At 51.8% G+C, this 21,285-nt stretch overlaps 1 protein-coding gene across 4 annotated transcripts; it reads right to left on the bottom strand.

Annotated features, from left to right (window-relative positions):
* Positions 1–200: 200 nt before the first annotated feature.
* Positions 201–21,151, bottom strand: LOC149348124 (uncharacterized). Of its 4 annotated transcripts, none has more exons than XM_089587932.1 (5): positions 20,140–21,151; positions 12,921–12,989; positions 11,951–11,996; positions 10,286–10,354; positions 201–8,525 (listed from the first exon to the last, which is right to left on the bottom strand). In XM_089587932.1, the coding sequence occupies exon 5, from the start codon at positions 6,213–6,215 to the stop codon at positions 5,175–5,177; it is 1,041 nt and encodes a 346-aa protein (XP_089444058.1). In that variant the 5' UTR covers positions 6,216–8,525; positions 10,286–10,354; positions 11,951–11,996; positions 12,921–12,989; positions 20,140–21,151; the 3' UTR covers positions 201–5,174. The 4 variants fall into 2 exon arrangements, with proteins under 4 accessions (XP_089444058.1, XP_089444060.1, XP_089444059.1 ...); XM_089587933.1 differs by lacking the exon at positions 11,951–11,996.
* Between the last annotated feature and the right edge of the window lie 134 nt (positions 21,152–21,285).

The raw sequence follows: 21,285 nt of genomic DNA, 5'->3' as shown, positions 1-21,285 counted from the left end.
GCTCCCCCGGTGTCCAAGTGTACTTATACCTCTATTGGCGCGGTGGGCTTCAGGGGGACAACTTTTTTCCAGAACCGCCGAAACAATGCATATATACCCTTGTCCTATTCAAATACAACTGAGCTCAGAAAATGTGAGATGGTCGCACTGAGAGAAGTGTGCCCATGTGTTACGCTGGTGTTGACTTTGTTCCAAAGGAATCGTCGCAAGATCATTTTATTACTGAAACAAGATTGAGTCACGACGGATGCGTTTATAAATGATGCTTCCATGAACGTGCTTTCCCAACAAATTGCACATGTGTTGCAAACAACCATGCGACCTCAGGAGCACCCATTTTAATTGGCGATCTTCTTACCAAAAATACAATAACACAGAATATAAGGTACCTAAATCTTTCAGACTGCGTAGGGGACAAATCTCAGACCCCTGGGCCCCCGCACGGCCCCACTGCACTCAAACGTTCATGTTCCTGCGGACCATGACGTCGGTAGCCCGGCTGGTTGCGATGGCTTGTTTGGACAGGTCCGCGGAGCGCAGCAGGGTCTCCCATGCCTCCCAAGTGGTGAGATGATCCAGGCCCCGCGGGGGAGGGTCCGCCGTGTACAGCTGCTGAAACTATTGCGTGTCTTGCGCGAGTTAGTGCAAGAGGCTGGCAGGTTAACATGCGGCGAGGTGATCTTAACCCCCCGCTGTGCGTGCTCTTATTTTGTTGCAGTTGTATGCAAGGTGCACAGCTTATTCAGGAGCCAAGGTTCCTCACAAGAAATCACTGAATCGATGGATGTCCTTGTTAATATGAAAATCTCCACGTTTCGACGTCATATCTACCAACACGGTTGTCGCGTTTCTGTTCTTGCCGGAATAGGCCGTTAGGGCGACGGCAGGCGAAGCTGACGTGTTCGTGCCGCCAAGGGTTCGAAGCCCACTCGAGGCGCTCTTTAGAGCGCAGCCCATTCGTTCGTTGGTCGAGCGGCGTACCTCGCCGTCGGCCTCGGCATAAGCGGCAGAGCGGACGAGCAGTACAGCGGAGGATTAAAGAACGAACGAGGAAGATAAAAGCACGGCGAAAGCGAAGAGAGCGCGAGGAGGAAAACGGAGGAGGAAGCAACTATGGTAGTCTGGTTCCGCGGCGGCGACCGAGATGGCGCCACCAGAGAAGCGCGCGCCGTCATTCGTTCGCCCGAGGATGAATACCATTGGATGGGGAAACTTTATTTAGCAAGGGAATTCCAGGCCCGCAGGCGGCAGACTGCGGCGCGCTGACCCAGCGGAAACCCAGAGCCGCTTCCGTTCGGCACTGCGACCAAAAATCGCATTACTGACAAGCATATTCGTCACCATTCTTTTTTCATAGCACTCTTTCGCCATAGCATAGCATTTGTCAGCGCTAAAGTTTGGAAAAGCATTAAGTCCATCTCGAACATTACACCTGCTCTAAAAAAGTACATGCTATCAGAATACACCTCCCGTTACTGTTGAATTCATTATTTTTATTGCATTATATTAATTACATGTTTTGTATGTTCAGCCTTGTTCAACTGCCTAGATTTATACTATGTTTGTAATGGATCCGAAACTAGCCACAGGCTAAGGATCCAGATGCCTCATTCACCGTGAACTTTGTATATTTTTCTGTGTAACAATAAACTTGAACTTTTTTTTTTGGATCTTATCATTTATGTGCTCCACAACGGAGTTTCTTCTTCGCGAATGTACTTCTAACGTTATCGTATTAAAAAGTCGCCTCGTGGAGACTGTCGCGCAGGCCAGACCAAGCCAGCAGTATTGCCCAGCGGCGGGAGCTCGCCAAGGTCCCACAGAGATATCGCGATTAGTGAAAAAACCTGCCATTTGTTCCCTCCAACTTCGGTGGCGTTCTGCATTGCGCCAAGCCGGAGCGCATCGAAATGAGGGAACTTGCATGCCTGCCATTAACAAAGACCCTCCCCCATCCGCTGTCTCGAAGCTCTATGAGACCGGGAGGTTACCCTGCGATCGAAGTTTGAAGCGAAAAGCTTCACTAGGCTCGACAGCACCACGCTTCGCGTGAGCCACACTACAGTGACGTCACGCGGAGCGCAGGTGGCCGCTGCTGCCGCAGCCATCGTCGCCACCGCGCGCTGACTCCGTCGACTGACCGCTCCTCCTCGCCACCGTTTTACCCATCGCCGATGTCGCGCGGTCGCCGCCGCCGTCCCAAGAGAAGGTTCTTTCGCAAAGCGTTCCGAAAATGCGTGAGCGGCGGCGGCGATAGAAGAGGCGACCATCCTCGCCACCGTTTGACCTTTCGCCGCAGCCGTACGCAGTGCACATTTGAAAGGAAGGGTATATAAGACGCGCTTGCCCATAGAACAGGCGCAGACACTCGCCATGGAAGAAGCAACAGTAGGACGGCGCAGAAACACCGATCCAGAAGCGGTAGCTTGGGAATTGGCTGAAAAGCAGTTGGCTGAAAAGCAGCGAGAGCTTTTCGCTTCGAGATATCCAGGCGTAACCTTAGCTAGGATAGGATAGGATAGGATAACTTTATTTGGCTCTAGCACAAGTGCTTTTTTTTATGTGGTCAGATGAGTCCATCCGCAACGGTCGGTTGCCCTTATTCCAGGGCTCCGCTGGATGCTGCCGTCAGCTGAGCTCGCCGTATCAAACCGATCTGGTCATCGCGGCAGTCGCTGGAGAGCAGACCCTCCCATTGCTCCACACTTGGGTTTTGTATAACTGGGACGATGTCGACTTTTTACATGCCCATGTGATGTGATACAGTGTAGGTTTTTCATGGCACCACGGACAATTGTGGGCGTAAAGTGTGGGGTGAATTTTACTTAGTGTTTAGATTTGGATATGACCCCGTTTGAAGTTGTCTCCATGTGACAGCCTCTTCTTTGTTTAAATATTTGTGCGGTGGTGGGTACCGCATCCTGCTGCCTTTGTAGTTGTTGAGTATGGCCGAGTATTCCTGAGGTACTGGCAGGGATTCCTCAAGGTTGTTGACGTTGGATGCTCGGTAGTTAGTATATCCTCGAGCTATCCTGTCTGCCTCTTGGTTTCCTGCCACCCCCGTGTGCCCCGGTACCCAGATGATCTTATGTTTGATCGGCTTGTGTGGTTTTGCATGTGTTTGTTGCGTCTTGCAGTCTACAGAGCGGAGTATGCGGAGCGCTCTGTGACCGACTCTGCCGCAAAGATAGTTGCGGCAGGCTGCTTGTGAATCAGTAAGAATTGTCAGTGACCGCCCAGTCCGATAGCCCTCCGCTGCCGCTAGAGCGACGGCCGCTTCTTCAGCCTCAGCTATCGCGCAGTCTTGCAGGGAGGCGCTGGTAATCTCGTGTAATTCCGAGTTGACTACAGTTGCCACTGCGTTGTTGATGCCTTGTCCCCTAGTCATGGCATATGTGGCAGCGTCGACATACACTGTTGTATCCTGGGATGCGTGTGTTTTCTGTAAGCGGTCGGCCCTTGCCTCTCTTCGGTCTTTGTGGAGGTTCGGGTCCATGTTTCTTGGTATTGGTGCCACCCTGAGCGTGCTGCGGTACTCATCGGGGATCGTTTTAGTTCTCAATATTTCTCGAATTTGTTCGGTGTAGCCAAGTTTCTTTAAAAGAACTCTGCCTGTGGGGGTCTGCTGTAGTCTGCGCATTTGGGCAACATGCTGCGCTTCCCGTAATTCCTCGAACGTGTTGTGCAGTCCCAAGGCTAAGAGCTTTTCAGTTCAGTTGTTATGGGGTAGTCGAAGCGCGGTTTTATACGTTTTGCGTAAAATCGCGTCCGTCTGTTGTATTTCACTTTTGATATGATTGTAGTTCGGGAGACTGTATGTCGCCCGGCTGACCACTAGGCTCCTGACCAGCTTGAGTGTGTCTTCTTCTCGCATGCCATGACGTCTGTGTGAGATGCGCGTAATCATGCGGGCCACTTGGAGTGTAGATGCCTTTAATAGCGCAAGGGTGTGAGTACAGCGTTGATTTGACTGTATCCACATCCCTAGTACCCGTATGAGTGTCTTCTCTGGTATTGGTTCTCCTTCGAGGTAAACTTGTAGTCGAAGTTCTTTACTGGTAGGGACTGTTCGGTTCCGTTTTCCTCTCCAAACCCGTAAGAGCTCAGATTTTTCGGTCGAGCATGCTAGCCCTCTTGCTTTGACATAGTTTTCAACGCAGGTGGCCGCTTCTTGTAGCCTATCCTCTTTCTCGCCGAGTGACCCAGTGTTAGTCCATATTGTGATGTCGGCATAAATGGCATGGTGGATGTCGTCAATTTCTTTTAGTTGCTTCGCCAGTCCGATCATGGCCACGTTGAATAGCGTGGGTGAAATGACCGACCCTTGAGGTGTTCCCTTGTTAGGCGTTCGAAACTTCTCGGACCGAAGTTCTCCTATACCGATGGTTGCAGTTCTGTTGGATAGAAATGCTTTGACGAAGCTGTGAATCCTGCGCCCGCAGTTCAGGTTGTCCAGGCCCGTAAGGATTGCTTCGTGGCTCACATTGTCAAAAGCCCCTTTGATGTCTAGGGCCATTATCACGTTTTCTCCGTCCCGAGGAACGTTCCGAAGTACACCTTAATATAATTGGAGGAGCACGTCTTGAGCTGATAATTTTGCTCTAAAGCCGAACATGCTGTGAGGGATCAGTTCGTTGTCTTCCATGTAGTTTTGAAGTCTCTGCGTTACCACTCGCTCGTATAGTTTTCCCAGGCATGACGTAAGCGAGATCGGCCTGAGGTTTTCTATCTGCAGTTTCTTGCCTGGCTTGGGTATCATCACCACTTCAGCATGTTTCCACTCCTCGGGGACAGTTTCAGCTTCCCAATGTTTGTTGAGGAAGTCTGTCAGTTCAGCGACCAGCGCATCGCTGAGGTTGCGGATGAGTGCGTTGTTTATTTTATCCGCTCCCGCGGCCGTATTTCTGGTGGTGTTTCGCATGGCCGCGTAGACCTCTTCTCGTGTGATGGGTCTGTCCAGATTAGCGTTATCGTCTCCCCGGTACTCCCCTGTATAGGTCGGCGGGTTCGTGCTCCCAAAGCATTTGGCGCGCAATCTGTCGAGGAGTTCAGAGTCAGTGCCCTCGAACTGGTGCATGAACCGGTAAATGGATTTCTTGTTTTCAGCTTTTGTCTTAGTCGGATCGAGGAGCGCTCTAAGGATACGCCAAGTCCGGTTCGTGCTTAGCGTCCCATTAAGAGAATCGCTGAATTGTTGCCAAATTTTGTTTTGCCAGCTGTGTGGCGTATTCCTCTGCTTTCGCTGTAATTTCGGCGATTTTAAGCTTGAGTTTCCTGTTATGTTTTTGTTTTTTCCATCTCCTGGTGAGACTGCGCCTAGCATCCCAAAGCTTGAGCAGCCGACCGTCCACCTCGGGTGTTTCCGCTGTTCGGTTTATGGTTTCGGTGTACTTGCCTTGCGTATCCCTTAGCATGCTTCCCCATTCCTCTAACGACTGTATGCCATTCTCGGTAAGGTTGCTGTCGCATGCTTCGCGGAACGCATTCCAGTCCGTTATTTTTGCCGCGCCCAACTGGCGTTTCAGCCTGTCTGAGGTTACTTGCGTCTTGAGTATGTAGTGGTCGCTGCCTAAATTTTCCAATAGGTTCTCCCATTGTGTTTGTCCGAGTCCTCTTACGAATGTGAGGTCGGGGCAGGTGTCGATGCTGACGCTATTTCCAATTCTGGTAGGGGTTGCTGGGTCCGTGAGTAGGTTGCAGTTGAAGTTATCTGCAACCTCGGCTAGCGTTTTGCCTTTAATGGTGGCCTTTTGGTACCCCCAGCTCTTGTCCATGACGTTGAAATCCCCCAAGATGATTAGCGTGTTGTTTTTCGCTAGTCTGTGGACACCGTGAAAAAGTTCAAAAAATTTTGCTTTTCTTTGCTTCGGGGGGCTGTACACGTTGACGATGAATACACTGCCCTCTTTCCTTTTCTTTTTCGGTACGATCTCTACAATCACATGCTCAATGTCAGTGTCGGGTATGCTGTCGTGATTGATGGCTATGACTGCCTTGCTCACTAAGATGGCTGTCTTTCCCGTCATGTGGCTGTCGTAGCATGTGTATCCCGTGAGAGTGGGTGTCACGCCCGTTTCTTGAAGTGCGATAACGTCACGTGGTGTTAGCTGCGTCTGAATGAATTGTTCGATGAGGCCTTGTTTCTTGCGATAGCCTCTGCAGTTCCATTGCCATATGTCTAAGATGTCTTGTTTGCTGTGGTTCGTGTTAGCCATGATTTAGGTTCTTGAGCTTGTGCAATTGCCCGTTCCCTGGGATGTAGATGGATTGGCGAGAGCTGCTAACGCAGGACGGTTGTAGGCCTTTTCCTTAATGTTCTGTGTGTTTTTGTTTGCGGAAGGCACTCCGTAGCTCTGCTAGTTGTCCTTGTACCTGATCCATCGTCTGTTGCATCATTTGTTGCATCATCTGTTGTATTTCCGCTTTGAAGTTTGAGCGTTCCTCATCGCTCATCTGCAGCGAGGAGTTTGTTTGTGTAGCGTTCGGCAGCGGGTGGCAGTTGGATTTTAGGTCTTGAACTATCTTTGTGAGTTCCGCAATTTGGTGTTCCAACTCATTCTGTTTAACGCGAGCAAGTTCTGGTTCGCGCTTAAGTGCTGCTTTCCCTGCGTCTCCATGTTCAAGGTCACGGTTGTTTGCGTTGTTTGTATTGGTGTTGAGTTTGTTACCAGTCCAACCCGAATGTGGAGCAAACCCGGGAGCATCGGCTCTCCAGCTCACCTTGTTGCTGCTTTTCTGGGCGGACCCGGTGTCTTCGTTCTTCTGGTGCTGGTTCCCGGTATTCGTCGCCGCAGGGGGTGGCAGGGGGGGAAACGAATGGGACCGCGAGCGATGCCGTGATGTCTCCCTCCGAGCTGAACCACCGCGGCCGTCTGCTGCGGTCACCGCGGCTGCGGCGTCTGCTGTCGCGTCCGCCGCTGTTGCTGGCGTTTTCACCTGTAGCGTTGCTGAGAGCGGTCTTGATTTGCTGCCTTCTGACTTTCTTGAGTCGTTCGCGGCAGTCCTTCGACCCGGTAGGGTGGGCCTCACCACAAATCACGCACTTTGGAGTGCAGGAATGTCCAGTCGGCGGGTTTTGCGTTCCGCACTGGCTACACGCGCGCACATTAGGTGTGGGGCACACGTCGGAGCGGTGGCCTTGCTGGAAACACACATAACACACTTATCTCGTGGGGCGGTACGGGTAGCATGCCGTCTCGCCCCCGTAGTAGATAACATATTTTGGGACAATGGGACGGTCAAAGGTGATGACGGCCGTCTTGGTTTTTCCTAACATCCGGGCGCTGAGTACGGTGACTCCTGGGGTGCGCACTCGTAAATGGGCCTTGAGTTCTTCCGGTGTCGTTCCGGGATCAATTCCATGTATCACGCCACGTTGGACATCGTCCGGCGCGGCCACGTAGGTGTTCATCTCAAATGCGCGTCCCGCAAAGGTGAGGCTGGTAATGCGTCTCACGAGTTGGGCAGTTGATTCATGCGGGGTGCTTACGATAATGATAGATCCTGGCCGGAGCCGTATGATGAAATCTTCGTCTTTGCATTGTTGGTTGCACGCTGCGACTACAGCGCGGGCTACCTGGTGGGTGTGAAGCTGTCTGACAGCAAGTCCTTTCTTCGGTCGAATGATAATTTTGAAATCGTTCTTAGGGAGCGGAGGCAGCCTGCGCCTTGGCTGGTGTCCTGTTCCTTGTCCGTTGGCGTTTCTGCCGGCGGCGGCTGGCCCTCCGTCGGTCGCGGTGAGTTGAGTTGAGTTGTCTTCGCCGGGGTTGTTTTGGGTGGTCGAATTGTTCCCCGCAGCGATCCGTCTGCTTTTCCTCTGGAGTTTCTTCTGGCGTTTGGACAATGCCAATTCCCAGCTGGCGTCGTTGTTGTAAGGGTTGGGCGGCTCCTGCGTGGCGGACGCCGCGTCAGCGTTGCTCACCGGGCTCTCGGAGTCAGTGGTGTTGAGGTCGTCCTCATCCATCTCCTGGGCGTCCGGCAAGTTTTGGGGCAATCCTTCAATGGTCTGATCGAATGTGTAGTTCGCAGAGCGGGGTTGATTTCAGGCCGCACCACCGCTGCCTTGTCAGGCCTAGCGGCCCATGTATTCCCGTAGTCGAAGATGTCCTGCCGGTAGGTTCGGCGAGACGCCGTCCGAATCGCACAGTCCAAGTCCGATGAGGAGCCAAAATTTGGTCCTACCGTTCGGAACCTGGTGTCCAGGTGCAGCCAATTTTTTTCGTGAGGTCGAGCGGTGTGCCTCACATTTGCTCGCGTTCGTGAAGTTCGAGGACACGTTGTGCAGCACGCATGCAGTCAGTTTATTAAAAGACTAAAATAAGGGGAAGGGGGGGGGAGGCATTAAACTAGGCCGCGCCTGTCCAGGAGGAGGTCGAGGCGCCTATTGCTACGAACGACGCCCAGAAAAAGGCGGACCCCCTCCCGGACCATGACGAGTCCTCTGGCTTGGCCTCTTTGGTTGCTTTGCCCAACCGGGGGCAGGGGCCGCAGCACAGGGCGGGAGATTTCCGGGCGGCAGCCAGCGTCTGAAAAATATGAAGCGCTCAGCGCCTTCTGGTACATGACGATGTTCTGCATGTTAATTTCTAGCTGGAGCTAGGTCATGCATGGGAGCCATAATGTTTTCCCCAACAGCCACCATTATTATTACAATAACTACCTGGCCACGAAGAAGCAAGGGCTTTTCGCTCTGAAGCAGCAGGTTGTGGCTCCTGTCACTGCTTAGCAGCGGGACCTACTTGTGGACCTCATAGCTATCGACCACCAGTGACACTTCGCTTCGCGGATCGGCGCTGTTGTCATCGCTCAGTTTCCGGGAGTTCATGGGCAGGTGGCCCTCGAGAGACTCGCTTGCGCCTAGGCAGATATCTAGGTAGCCGCTATGCACGATCCCCGAGGGTGAAGGTCACTGCCCTGAGGACCCCCGGTTGAAAACCACGACAGTTCCTTCAGAATCTAGCTGCACCGTGTTGGGCGGCGTCGTGCGCTCCATGCACGAATGCAGCACATATCCACAGGACCCAGCCATGATGGGGGCGCTCTTGGCAGCGTTCACTGCTACGTCCACAACCACCCAGCCGTTGGGGCTAACGTGTGGCCAGGCCCTGCGCCTATTCCCTTCAGTTCTACGTCCGCGCACTCCGTTACGACAGTGATGGGGAGCGGTCGCTCTATGGTTCGTACGGTTGCCTTTCGTACTGAACGAGCCATACGGTTTGTTTGGACCTCTCCGTTTGTTGTTGTTGTTGTTGTTGTTTTAGGGTCTGCTTAAAACACAAGCCAACAAACTGTGAGGCAGGTCAGTGGCCGCGTTCATTGATGCACGCTGCGAAGACTGCACTTTGGTCTTACGCAGACTACTGATGCTGGTGCCGGTAGGTTTCCTTGATAAATTTGTGCCAAGGTTTACCAGGCGTGATGTGTACACTTCGTTTTGCGATAGTGGTTAGATATTTTTCTAATGACGAAAAGAATTGAGAGCGGTCCAGAAAATGGGAATTAGTTTTGGTAGTGAATACTGCGCAGATTCTTTCGACTGACAGTATTATGCAATTCCTGAAAATTGCAAAAAGATCTCTTCTGATCAAAGTCGCCCTTTTCATTCTTCAAACCCTGCGATTGGCTCATGGTAGCCCTAGCTGCCTACGCACCATAACATCCAGCATCCACACTCCTTCGTTTCCGATCAGCTCCTGACAATATCTGTTCTGTAGCGTCTTGCAGGCCTGATGCAGCTTTTGCACAACCAAAAGCGGTAGGGCTACAGCCCTGCTGCCTCAGACCTTGCGAACCTTCAGAAAACTGTCGTAGTGGCCACGAGGCACTCTGGTTATTTGGTCTATTTTGTTTTGGCTTGTTCTATCTTTCTCGAAGAAATTTGCTACTTTTACGGTGGAGAAGTGCGGTGCGTTTGTGTAGCGCCCCTGTGCATGGAATGCAAGGACGGGGCGCAAGTATTCCGCAGGGCGTCCGGAGTTCTTAACGTTCTGGACTGCATTGGCTTCCGCTCCGGCCACATCGAATAAGCATCCGCATGTGTTAGCAGGGTGCTGCTTTGTGTACAGAGAGTGGTTTCATTCAGTTGTACAGAAATAATTAAATCCTGGCAGTGTTATGCTTCTCGGCTTAGCTCGTAATCTTCCGCCGACAGTCGATTTACTGCGCGCTGTGCTGAGCTGCACTGCATTGTTTTTGCTTATGAACAGGCAATGGGCAAAAAGGTCTAGACCACAAGCATTAAAACAGAAATATGCTACGCAATAGCGCCAATTAGCGGCCGCATTACCTGGTCGCCTTCCCCCAGATAGCCGGGCCGGCTGTCCACTGGGCCGCGGGATGCGGGATGGTGGGAGTTCTGAAAAAGCCAGAAGGGGACACCAAGGCGACATCACTAAGTACGGCTGTAGCTGACAGCACGCCGACTCGCGAGTGGCCATCGATCCACTGCGGGTAGAATGACCGTCAGCGCTGCGATACGGAAGCGAGTCCGCACAATGAAGCTTGGGAATTCCCTTGTACGCGGGAACATGTGCCTCGCAGACTTCTAGTGAAGAGCACCTTAATAAGCGACTCTGCCATAGGTACCGTGACTTTGCGAATGTCTCTTGCCGTTAAACTCGGAAGCGGTATTCGTCGCTGGCTATAGCTGCTTTTCCTTCTCACAGATGTGAACGCTGTGCTTGCACCGCCAGACAACGATATAACTAACACTGCTTACATAAGCGGCCGCATTGTATTATGCACGCGCGCACTGAGGCTGCGTGCACGGGCGCTGCTGCGGATGTCAGGCGCTTGACTCCACGCGTCCACAGTTTCAAAAGCTCAGCAGGACTACACGGGCAGTGGCGTCCTCGGAAAAGCGCCAACGTGACGAGCCGTCTACGCAATACCCAACTGCTTTGACAACCAATCCAATCGACGCCGAACACTATCAACAGAACCAAGGGAAATCTTCACCCGGCTTACGCAAGATCATTACGTCGACTGGTCAAAGCTACATAAGCTGCATCTTAATCGGCCGGTTATTCATTGTGAACAAGGAACCCGTAGTGGTTCCGAAACGTCAACTCCCTTTTTGACGTGGTCAGTGACCGAAGTTCACATTCTACAATACCCAACTGCTTTGACAACACTGCCTGTAGAAGGGTTTAGCCCAGTAGACGCTGCGGTGTATGGACGGGGGAGGGGGACGAACAGATGAACCGCCGTGGCGTATCTACGTTGACCGTTTTTACCCAGCGCCTTCGACTCGAGGGAAAGTGCGGCGGGAAATTCCACCTACTCGGCAGGCACGGCCTTACATATTTTAGAAGGGTAATTCCCCCACCCTCTGATAGCTTCACCTAACGAGCCGTTTGCAAGGACCCCCAAAAGAGTTTAAAAACGTTCAATTGTGGTGACACAACTGGCAATGCGGAAAATAAAGCCTATACCACAAGCATTAAAACAGAAAGATGCTGCGCAATACGGGATGGTCACGCCTGTCCCATCCTATGGTCAGCTGTGGTTATGCGGCCGTACTTTGACGACGAGGGCAGAAAAAGTTCCTACGGCTAGGTTGGCGAAATACTTGAACGAAAATGTACTTTTCTTGGCGTTTCGGCCGGGGACCAGCTTTTTTAGTCTGAAGAAAGTCAATGCGTACCGGTCTTCAGATGAAGGCCGGACCTCGGCCGAAATGCCAGGAAAAGTACATTATTTCTACACTACATCTGTTTTCTTTCAAGTGTGTATATATAACTAGGAAGAAACACTTCCAATTCTAAACCGGATGGCTGAATTTCACAGCATCCTTCACTCTATTGCCGCCATCATAATGTTGGCATCCTACGCAAGTCCCTTTGCGTAACACGCTCTAAAGGGCCATAGCAGCTGGACACCTCGAAGAAGAAAAGCGAATTCCACCACTATTCTACGCTGCTGTGGTAAGACAGGGATTGAAAATACGAACCTTGTGGGCGGTGCGGTGGCATCTTCTGGCTATCTCACCCAGTGCACTGAAACGAGCGCATTTAAATCATCCTTGCAAGCTTCGTCACGTGATAAAAAGCGATCCCGCCCTAATTTCCGTGGCCAATACAATGAGCGGCCAAGGCGATACGAAGCATTATTCTTTATTTTTGCGCTTGTAATTGCTAAAACCAAAATATTTGCTTGCTAGATTTGAAGTTTAGAAATTAAACGTCATAAAATTTATTCCACTTTTCCGCGCTAGGAAGAACCGAACACTCGCTGAAACGTTTTTTTCAGCGGCCTTAAAATCAAATTGCGTGAATGAAAGGACGCCAAATACGAGCTATCGTCAAAAAATATTCTACAGTATATAAAATAAAAGTAAAGTACTAAGATGATGCCCATAAATAAACGTTATTGAGTGTTTTATAGCTTAACAAAAAGGACGGGCCAATTTTTTTTGCAGTAATAATATAGCAACTTTCTTTTAGCGCGCTCTATCGGTCTTGTTGACGCGCATGAATCAAGGGCCATGCTGAAACCTTTCTGTATTTGTGCAGGCAGCGGCGGTGGTTCAGCTTTGCTGCTTGTCGTCGTGTTACTTTTTCGCACGTGTCTGCGTAGTACGCGGTTTATCTTTCTTCATTTTCGCGTTTCCTTGAGTTAATCTTGGTGAAGTCCGTTTTGGCGGCAAGGCTGCGAAAACTGTCAGCGCGCTTTGGGAACTGAAACTCCTGCTGCGTGTGCGCCTGCTCGGTCGGGCCGACGATGCTGCACTAGCGCATCGCGACCTGAGAGTCCCAATAGCGACCTAACAGCGATCTGAGGGTCCCAATAGAGCCAACGTGCTTTATTGCGGCAATCCCGGTGTTAAAATTCCGCCGGGGTAGTGATCCCGCATCTACCGTGATAACAGGTCTGTTGCTAACTGAAGTTGACAAACCGGCGCCAATTAGCGGCCGCATTACCTGGTCGCCTTCCCACGGATAACCGGGCCGGCCGTCCACTGGGCCGCGGGATGCGGGATGGTGGGAGTGCTGAAAAAGCCAGAAGGGGACACCAAGGCAACATCACTAAGTACGGCTGTAGCTGACAGCACACCGACTCGCGAGTGGCCATCGATCCACTGCGGGTAGAATGACCGTCAGCGCTGCGATACGGAAGCGAGTCCGCACAATGAAGCTTAGGAATTCCCTTGTACGTGGGAACATGTGCCTCGCAGACTTCTAGTGAGGAGCACCATAATAAGCGACTCTGCCATAGGAACCGTGACTTTGCCATTGTCTCTTGCCGGTAAACTCGGAAGCGGTATTCAACGCTGGCTATAGCTGCTTTTCCTTCCCACAGATGTGAACGCTGTGCTTGCACCGCCAGGCAGTGATACAACTATAACACTGCTTACATAAGCGGCCGCATTGTATTATGCACACGCGCACTAAGGCTGCGTGCACGGGCGCTGCTGCGGATGTCGGGCGCTTGACTCCACGCGTCCACAGTTTCAAAAGCTCAGCAGGACTATACGGGCAGTGGCGGCCTCGGAAAAGCGCCAACGTGACGAGCCGTCTAGGCAATACCCAACTGCTTTGACAACCAATCCAATCGACGCCGAACACTATCAACAGAACCAAGGGAAATCTTCACCCGGCTTACGCAAGATCATTACGTCGACTGGTCAAAGCTACATAAGCTGCATCTTAATCGGCCGGTTATTCATTGTGAACAAGGAACCCGTAGTGGTTCCGAAACGTCAACTCCCTTTTTGACGTGGTCAGTGACCGAAGTACACATTCTACAATACCCAACTGCTTTGACAACACTGCCTGTGAGAGGGTTTAACGCAGTAGACGCTGCGGTGTATAGACGGAGTAGGGGGGACGAACAGATGAACAGCGGTGGCTTATCTACGTTGGCCGTCTTTACGCAGCGCTTTTGACTCGAGGGAAAGTGCGGCGGGAAATTCCACCTACTCGGCAGGCACGGTCGGACATATTTCAGAAGGGTAAATACCCCACCCTCTGATAGCTTCGCCTTAACGAGCCATTTGCAAGGACCCCCAAAACAGTTTAAGATTATTCAATTGTGATGACACAACTGGCAATGCGGAAAATAAAGCCTATACCACAAGCATTAAAACAGAAAGATGCTACGCAATACGGGATGATCGCGCCTGTCCCATCCTATTGTCAGCAGTGGTTATGCCGCCGCACTTTGACGACGGCTTGCTGCAACTGTTGCCTTATATATATATATATATATATTGTGAGACAGGAGACAGAGCGCAGGATGGAGCGAGCTTTAATGGCACCCGCAAGTATGGCGACCAACCCTTCGAAGAAGAAGATGATCGATGATGATGGATATGTACAGATGAAGACGAAGATCGCATGTTGTGCTTTGAGCAATGATGATGGATATGTACAGATGAAGACGAAGGTCGCATGTTGTGCTTACACTTTCTCCCCTCGCGTACGAAAGCGACCGGCCCGGGCGCAAATTAGAGCTCAGTAGGGCGACGGGCAAAGGGTTTGAGGCGTGAAACATGAACAATCTCGGCACCTCGGTAACGACGATCATTAACAGGATGAACAGGGGCAACGCGATAGTTCACCGGGGACGTTTGTTCGAGTACAGTATACGGACCAATATAACGGCTCAAAAATTTTTCACACAATCCCGGGGTACGCACTGGAGTCCACAGCAGTACCTCATCACCAGGGTGAAAAAATATGGCACGGTGGGAGAGATCATAGGTGTTTTTCCGGGAGGCTTGGGAGGCGTCGGTATTCAGGCGGGCAATGGCACGGCAGTAGGTAAGACGAGAAGTAAACTGTTCGTGAGAGAGTCTGGAAGAGGTTGAGGGGGCGGAGAAGAAAGACGCTTCGAGGGTGAAGGTAGGTTGACGTCCATACACAAGGAAGAATGGGGAGAAGTTGGTGGTTCTTTGCACGGCACTATTGTATGCAAAGGTAACGAAGGGAAGCATGGTGTCCCAGTTGGTGTGGTCGGGCTGGATGTAGGTGGCTAGCATATCGGACAGCGTGCGATGAAAGCGCTCTGTGAGCCCATTGGTCTGAGGGTGATAAGCTGAAGAGGTTTTGTGCACGGTTCTGGAGGCGTGAAGAACTTCGGCAAGGATGCTGAAGAGGAAGGACTTGCCGCGGTCACTAATAAGGACACGAGGAGCTCCATGGCGCAGAAGGATGGCGTTCAGGAAGAAGTGGGCGATCTCTGAAGCAGAGCCGGAAGGAACAGGGGCCGTTTCAGCGTATCTAGTTAAGTGGTCGATGGCAGTGACGATCCAACGGTTGCCCGTTGGTGTTAATGGTAAGGGACCGTAGAGGTCAATCCCAACGACTTCAAAAGGGGAGAAAGGACAGGGGAGAGGCTGTAGAAGGCCCGCAGGGGCAGACGTGCTCCGTTTACGACGTTGGCAAGAGATGCAAGACGCAATATATTTTCCAACAGCGGTTGAGAGGCCAGGCCAAAAGAAACGGCGCTTGATGCGGTCATAAGTTTTCTGAAAGCCTAAGTGGCCAGCCGGGGGATCATCATGAAAGGCCTGCAAAACTTCTCGGCGAAGAGAACGGGGTACGACAGGGACCCATGAGTCACCGAAGGGGCTGTAATTGTGCCAAAGAAGGATGTTGTCGACTAGCTTGAAAGAGTTAAGTTGGCGACGTAGGCGGGCATTCGGTGGCCGCGTAGCACCGCTCAGACGGTCGATAAGAGTCCGGCAGTAAGGGTCGGCCCGCTGCGCTGAGGCGAGATCGCCAAGACTGGGAGCTGGCATCAAGTCAATGGGTGCGGCGGTCAAGGTTGAAATAGCCGTCGAAGGGGTAGTTTGGCAGTTTGAGGATGCGGAGGACACGGGTTGCGGATGCGGAGGTTGGGTTTGGGCGAGGGGACAACGAGATAGCGCATCGGCGTCCTGGTGTTTCTTGCCTGATTTATAGGTGACGGTAAAGTCATATTCCTGGAGACGGAGAATCCAGCGGCCGAGGCGGCCGGACAAGTTTTTCTGCGAGGACAACCAGCACAGGGCATGATGGTCAGTGACAACTGTGAACTGGCGGCCGTACAAATAAGGGCGAAATTTCTGAATGGCCCAGACAACAGCGAGGCACTCTTGCTCAGTTATCGTGTAGTTCTGCTCCGCTGCAGTCAGTGTACGACTGGCGTAGGCGATGACTTGCTCGCACGAAGAGTGCTGCCGCTGCAGAAGAACTGCACCAATGCCGTGTCCACTGGCGTCCGTGTGTAAAATCGTTGGAGCATTGCCGTCGAAATGTGCTAGTATCGGATCAGATGTGAGAGCCTTCTGTAAGGTAGTAAAAGCGACCTCACAGGCCTCAGACCAAACAAACGGCTGGTCAGCGCAGAGGAGCTTATGCAAAGGGGCCGCAATAGAGGCAAAGTTGCGTATGAAGCGCCGGAAGTATGACGCTAGCCCCAGAAAACTGCGCAGGTCTTTGACGCGCGATGGGCGAGGAAAATGCAAAACTGCAGCCACTTTATCGGGATCAGGCTTTACACCCTTCTGGCTAACGACGTGACCGAGTACCTTGATAGAAGTGGAAGCAAAGCAACATTTCTTGGTGTTTATCTGAAGGCCGGCCTCAGAAAGTGCGCTTAATACTTCATCGAGACGAACAAGGTGTTCAGAAAAAGTCGAAGAAAAAATGACTATGTCGTCGAGGTAGCATAGGCACGTTTTCCACTTCAGGCCTCGGAGAACGGTGTCGATCATGCGCTCGAACGTGGCCGGAGCATTGCATAGGCCGAACGGCATAACGTTGAATTCGTATAATCCGTCGGGAGTGGCGAAAGCAGTTTTTTCCTTGTCGGCCTCATGCATAGGTATTTGCCAGTATCCGGATCTTAGGTCGAGACTAGAGAAAAATTGTGCACCTTGGAGACAGTCGAGGGCGTCATCAATCCGAGGCAGCGGATAAACATCTTTTCTAGTGATCTTGTTAAGGGCGCGATAGTCAACACAAAAGCGTACTGAGCCATCCTTCTTTTGAACCAGCACGACAGGCGAAGACCAAGGACTCGAAGAAGGGCGTATGATGTGGCGCTTGAGCATGTCGGCTACGTTATCTTGAATAACCTTGCGCTCACTAGAAGACACACGATACGGGCGACGGCGAATGATGCCCGAACCATCTGTGTAGATGCGATGCTTAGCTGCGGTGGTTTGGCTCAAGGTTGTTGCCTGGGTATCGAAGGAAGCGGCATGCTTGGTCAAGACGGCAAGCAATTCATCTTTTTGAGTCGGGGTGAGACCGGGGCTAATAGCAGCTGAAATAGATGCAGAGGCAGAGGCAGGGGTCGAAAGAGCGAAGCTTGATGGGGCAGAGGAAATAACGGCCACAGGTTGAGTGGTATCCACAGAAGCGATGGCTGTGCCTTGACGCAGAAGAATGGGTTCCGGCGTAGTGTTGAAGGCAGTCAGTAGTGAAGACCCATTGGTGAAGCGGAGCAGGGACGCGACGAGAAAGATGCCCCTTGAGAGAAGACGGGGGCTTGGTGTGACGAAAACATCCCCAGCGTTGACGTGGGCAGAAGCAACAGAGAGGACATCTTCGCAGCCGGGGTAAAGTACATGATCAGCGGTGGTAACCAGATGATGAGAAGGCAGGACAGAAACGGCAGAAAGGTCGGATTCAGAAGCCTGTAGAGTAGGGGGACAGCAGGTAATTACAGCTTGCGCAGAGTGGAGGAAGTCCCAGCCGAGGATGAGGGGATAAGCACAGGAGGGAAGCACAGCAAATACTATGTAGTGCAGGATGCCGTCGATAGTGACTCGTGCCGTACACAATCCGGAAGGACGCATTGATTCATCATTGGCAGCACGGAGAGAAGGACCACTGTAAGGGGTGCGCACCTTGCGAAGACGAGAACATAAATCAGAGCTAATTACAGAAATGGCGGCGCCAGTATCGATCAATGCTTCTACTACAGTGCCTTCAATGTCAACGGTTAACATGTTCGATGGCTGTGCAGGAGGAATTGAGAGGGCGGCGTGTGGTGCAGTTTTACCTCCGGAAACTGCACAATTTAGTTTTCCGTGTGGCCAGTTGTCTGGGAGGATGGTGGACGTAGAGGCGACGACGAGCGGCGGAAAGGCGATGGGGAGCGGCGGCGCGACGGCCTGTCGGTCGAGGAGCGGTCCGGAGAGGTAGAGGGATAGGAGGGACGATAATTGGTATGGTCAGCAAACGGTGGGCGGTAAGCGTACGACGAGTGCGGAGCGTCTTGGGAGAAGTCCGCGTACGATGGGCGACGAGGAGGACTGGAGGCAAACGCCGGACGGTAAGCAGGCGACGAGTACGTAGCTCCGTTGCGAAAGTCTGGGTACCACTCGCGCTCGTCGCGTTGACGCCGACGGCACACACGGGCAACATGCCCTCGAATTCCGCAGTAGTGACACACCGGCCGACGTGCAGCCGGACTCCAAACAGGACACATAGCGGGGCTCGGGGACACAGAGACCGGAGTTTGCTGGACGGGCTGTGGATGCGACGGGTAAACAGCAGCAGGAGGCGTCGCAGCAACCTGGGCATAGGTAGGCACAAAACGCGGTACAGGTGGTTCCGCAGCCAAGGGGCGAGTGACCGAAGCGAGCTCGTCTTTGATGAGATCACGCAAAGGCGAGGACGGCGGGGCTGGAGGCGGGTGGGAATCAACTGGCGGTAAGGTGGAGCCGTGCAGTTCCTCCCGGATAATGGAGCGAATCAGGGAGCGTAAGTCCACGTCGGGTGAAACTGGGGTGTCCCAGGTGTCTTTCAATCGAAGCGACTGAAGGTCGTCAAGACGATGGCAAGTTGTTCGGATGTCTTGCACTGACGTTGGATTCTGAGCAGCAAGCGTGTTGAAGGCAAATGACCCAAGCCCTTTCAGAAGATGACGTACCCGATCGTTCTCTGACATAGCGCTGTTGACACGTCGACACAGCGAAAGCACGTCTTCAATGTAGGATGTGTAGGACTCACCGGGTAGCTGAACGCGCGTATCTAGCTTTTTTTTGTAGACAGCGGGGCTTGCACCAGATGTGCCAAAGATTTGTCGTATCTGTGCCGAGAAGTGAGCCCAGTCCGGGATGGCATCTTTGTGGTTGACGAACCAAGTCTTGGCCACGGCAGTGAGGTAGAACGACACGTTTACAAGTTTCATCGCTGAGTCCCAACGATTATAGGCACTGACCTGGTTATATTGGTCGAGCCAGTCCTCGACATCGTCCCCACGAAGACCAGCAAAAATGGGAGGCTCGCGCTGGAGTGTGGTGATGGTCCAAGTGGGGTGTCCAGAAGATTGGGAAGAACCGGGTTGGCTCATCATGGCTGGCTCCAGACGGTTCGAATCGAGAGGAAGAAGAACGGGGGGCCCATCGGGAGTACGAGTGGTGTTGTCGCTGACGGTATCCATCGGTGCGGATGGTACGAGCAGGTGGCGACCGGAACGTAGCTGCAGTCTGGCGGCGGAGAGGACGCAGGGATCGAGAGCACACTCCACCACTTGTGAGACAGGAGACAGAGCGCAGGATGGAGCGAGCTTTAATGGCACCCGCAAGTATGGCGACCAACCCTTCGAAGAAGATGATGATCGATGATGATGGATATGTACAGATGAAGACGAAGATCGCATGTTGTGCTTTGAGCAATGATGATGGATATGTACAGATGAAGACGAAGGTCGCATGTTGTGCTTACAATATATATATATATATATATATATATATATATATATATATATATATATATATATAGGGCAGCAAAAGTTCCTAGGGCTAGGTTGGCAACATACTTGAAAAAAAATGTACTTTCCTTGGCGTTTCGTCCGGGGGCCAGCTTTTTTAGTCTGAAGAAAGGCAATGCGTACCGGTCTTCAGATGAAGGCCGGACCTCGGTCGAAATGCCAGGAAAAGTACATTGTTTCTACACTACATCTGTTTTCTTTCAAGTGTGTATATATAACTAGGAAGAAACACTTCCAATTCTAAACCGGATGGCTGAATTTCACAGCATCCTTCACTCTATTGCCGCCATCATAATGTTGGCATCCTACGCAAGTCCCTTTGCGTAACACGCTCTAAAGGGCCACAGCAGCTGGACACCTCGAAGAAGAAAAGCGAATTCCACCACTATTCTACGCTGCTGCGGTAAGACAGGGAATGAAAATACAAACCTTGTGGGCGGTGCGGTGGCATCTTCTGGCTATCTGACCCAGTGCACTGAAACGAGCGCATTTAAATCATCCTTGCAAGCTTCGTCACGTGATAAAAAGCGATCCGGCCCTAATTTCCGTGGCCAATACAATGAGCGGCCAAGGCGATACGAAGGATTATTCGTTATTTGTGCGCTTGTAATTGCTAAAACCAAAATATTTGCTTGCTAGATTTGAAGTTTAGAAATTAAACGTCATAAAATTTATTCCACTTTTCCGCGCTAGGAAGAACCGAACACTCGCCGAAACGTTTTTTTCTGCGGCCTTAAAATCAAATTGCGTGAATGAAAGGACGCCAAATACGAGCTATCGTCAAAAAATATTCTACAGTATATAAAATAAAAGTAAAGTACTAAGATGATGCCCATAAATAAACGTTATTGAGTGTTTTATAGCTTAACAAAAAGGACGGCCCACTTTTTTTTCCGTAATAATATAGCAACTTTCTTTTAGCGCGCTCTATCGGTCTTGTTGACGCGCATGAATCGAGGGCCATGCTGAAACCTTTCTGTATTTGTGCAGGCAGCGGCGGTGGTTCAGCTTTGCTGCTTGTCGTCGTGTTACTTTTTCGCACGTGTCTGCGTAGTACGCGGTTTATCTGTCTTCTTCATTTTCGCGTTCCCTTGAGTTGATCTTGGTGAAGTCCGATTTGGCAGCAAGGCTGCGAAAACTGCCAGCGCGCTTTGGGAACTGCAACTCCTGCTGCGTGTGCGCCTGCTCGGTCGGGCCGACGATGCTGCACTAGCGCTTTGCCTCTCTGAGACCTCGCGGTAAGTGGTGGCGTGTTCTGTGGATGCACACTTGCTCGACGGTTGTCACGCTGCGCCGCTTTGGTATTTAACCCTGATGCTGAGGTTTTACTGCTCCCAGGACGCGAGTCGCAGTGCTCGGAGTTTGAGCGATACCTCTACTCCTACCATCATCCCCCTTCGGCGAGCTTCAGCGTATGACCTCTGGCTCCGCAGTTTGACCTCTAAAGATCCACGTGTGTTTCTAGTCGCGTACGCTGTTTGTACAGGTGCAGTCAAAAGTAAATGGAAGGCGCGACAGCGTGGCAAACCATGTCGCAGCGCTTTCTAACGCCGGCTCTGTAAACTGCTTAGCTCG

The sequence above is a fragment of the Amblyomma mixtum genome, chromosome 4, assembly GCF_055824585.1.
Source record: "Amblyomma mixtum isolate Tamu chromosome 4, ASM5582458v1, whole genome shotgun sequence".
Classification (NCBI taxonomy): domain Eukaryota; kingdom Metazoa; phylum Arthropoda; class Arachnida; order Ixodida; family Ixodidae; genus Amblyomma; species Amblyomma mixtum.
This window is presented reverse-complemented; position numbering and strand designations above follow the sequence as displayed.

Coding starts and splice junctions, on each gene's coding strand:
- LOC149348124 (XM_089587932.1), bottom strand. CDS start 6,215: ATGGCTAACACGAACCACAGCAAACAAGACATCTTAGACATATGGCAA.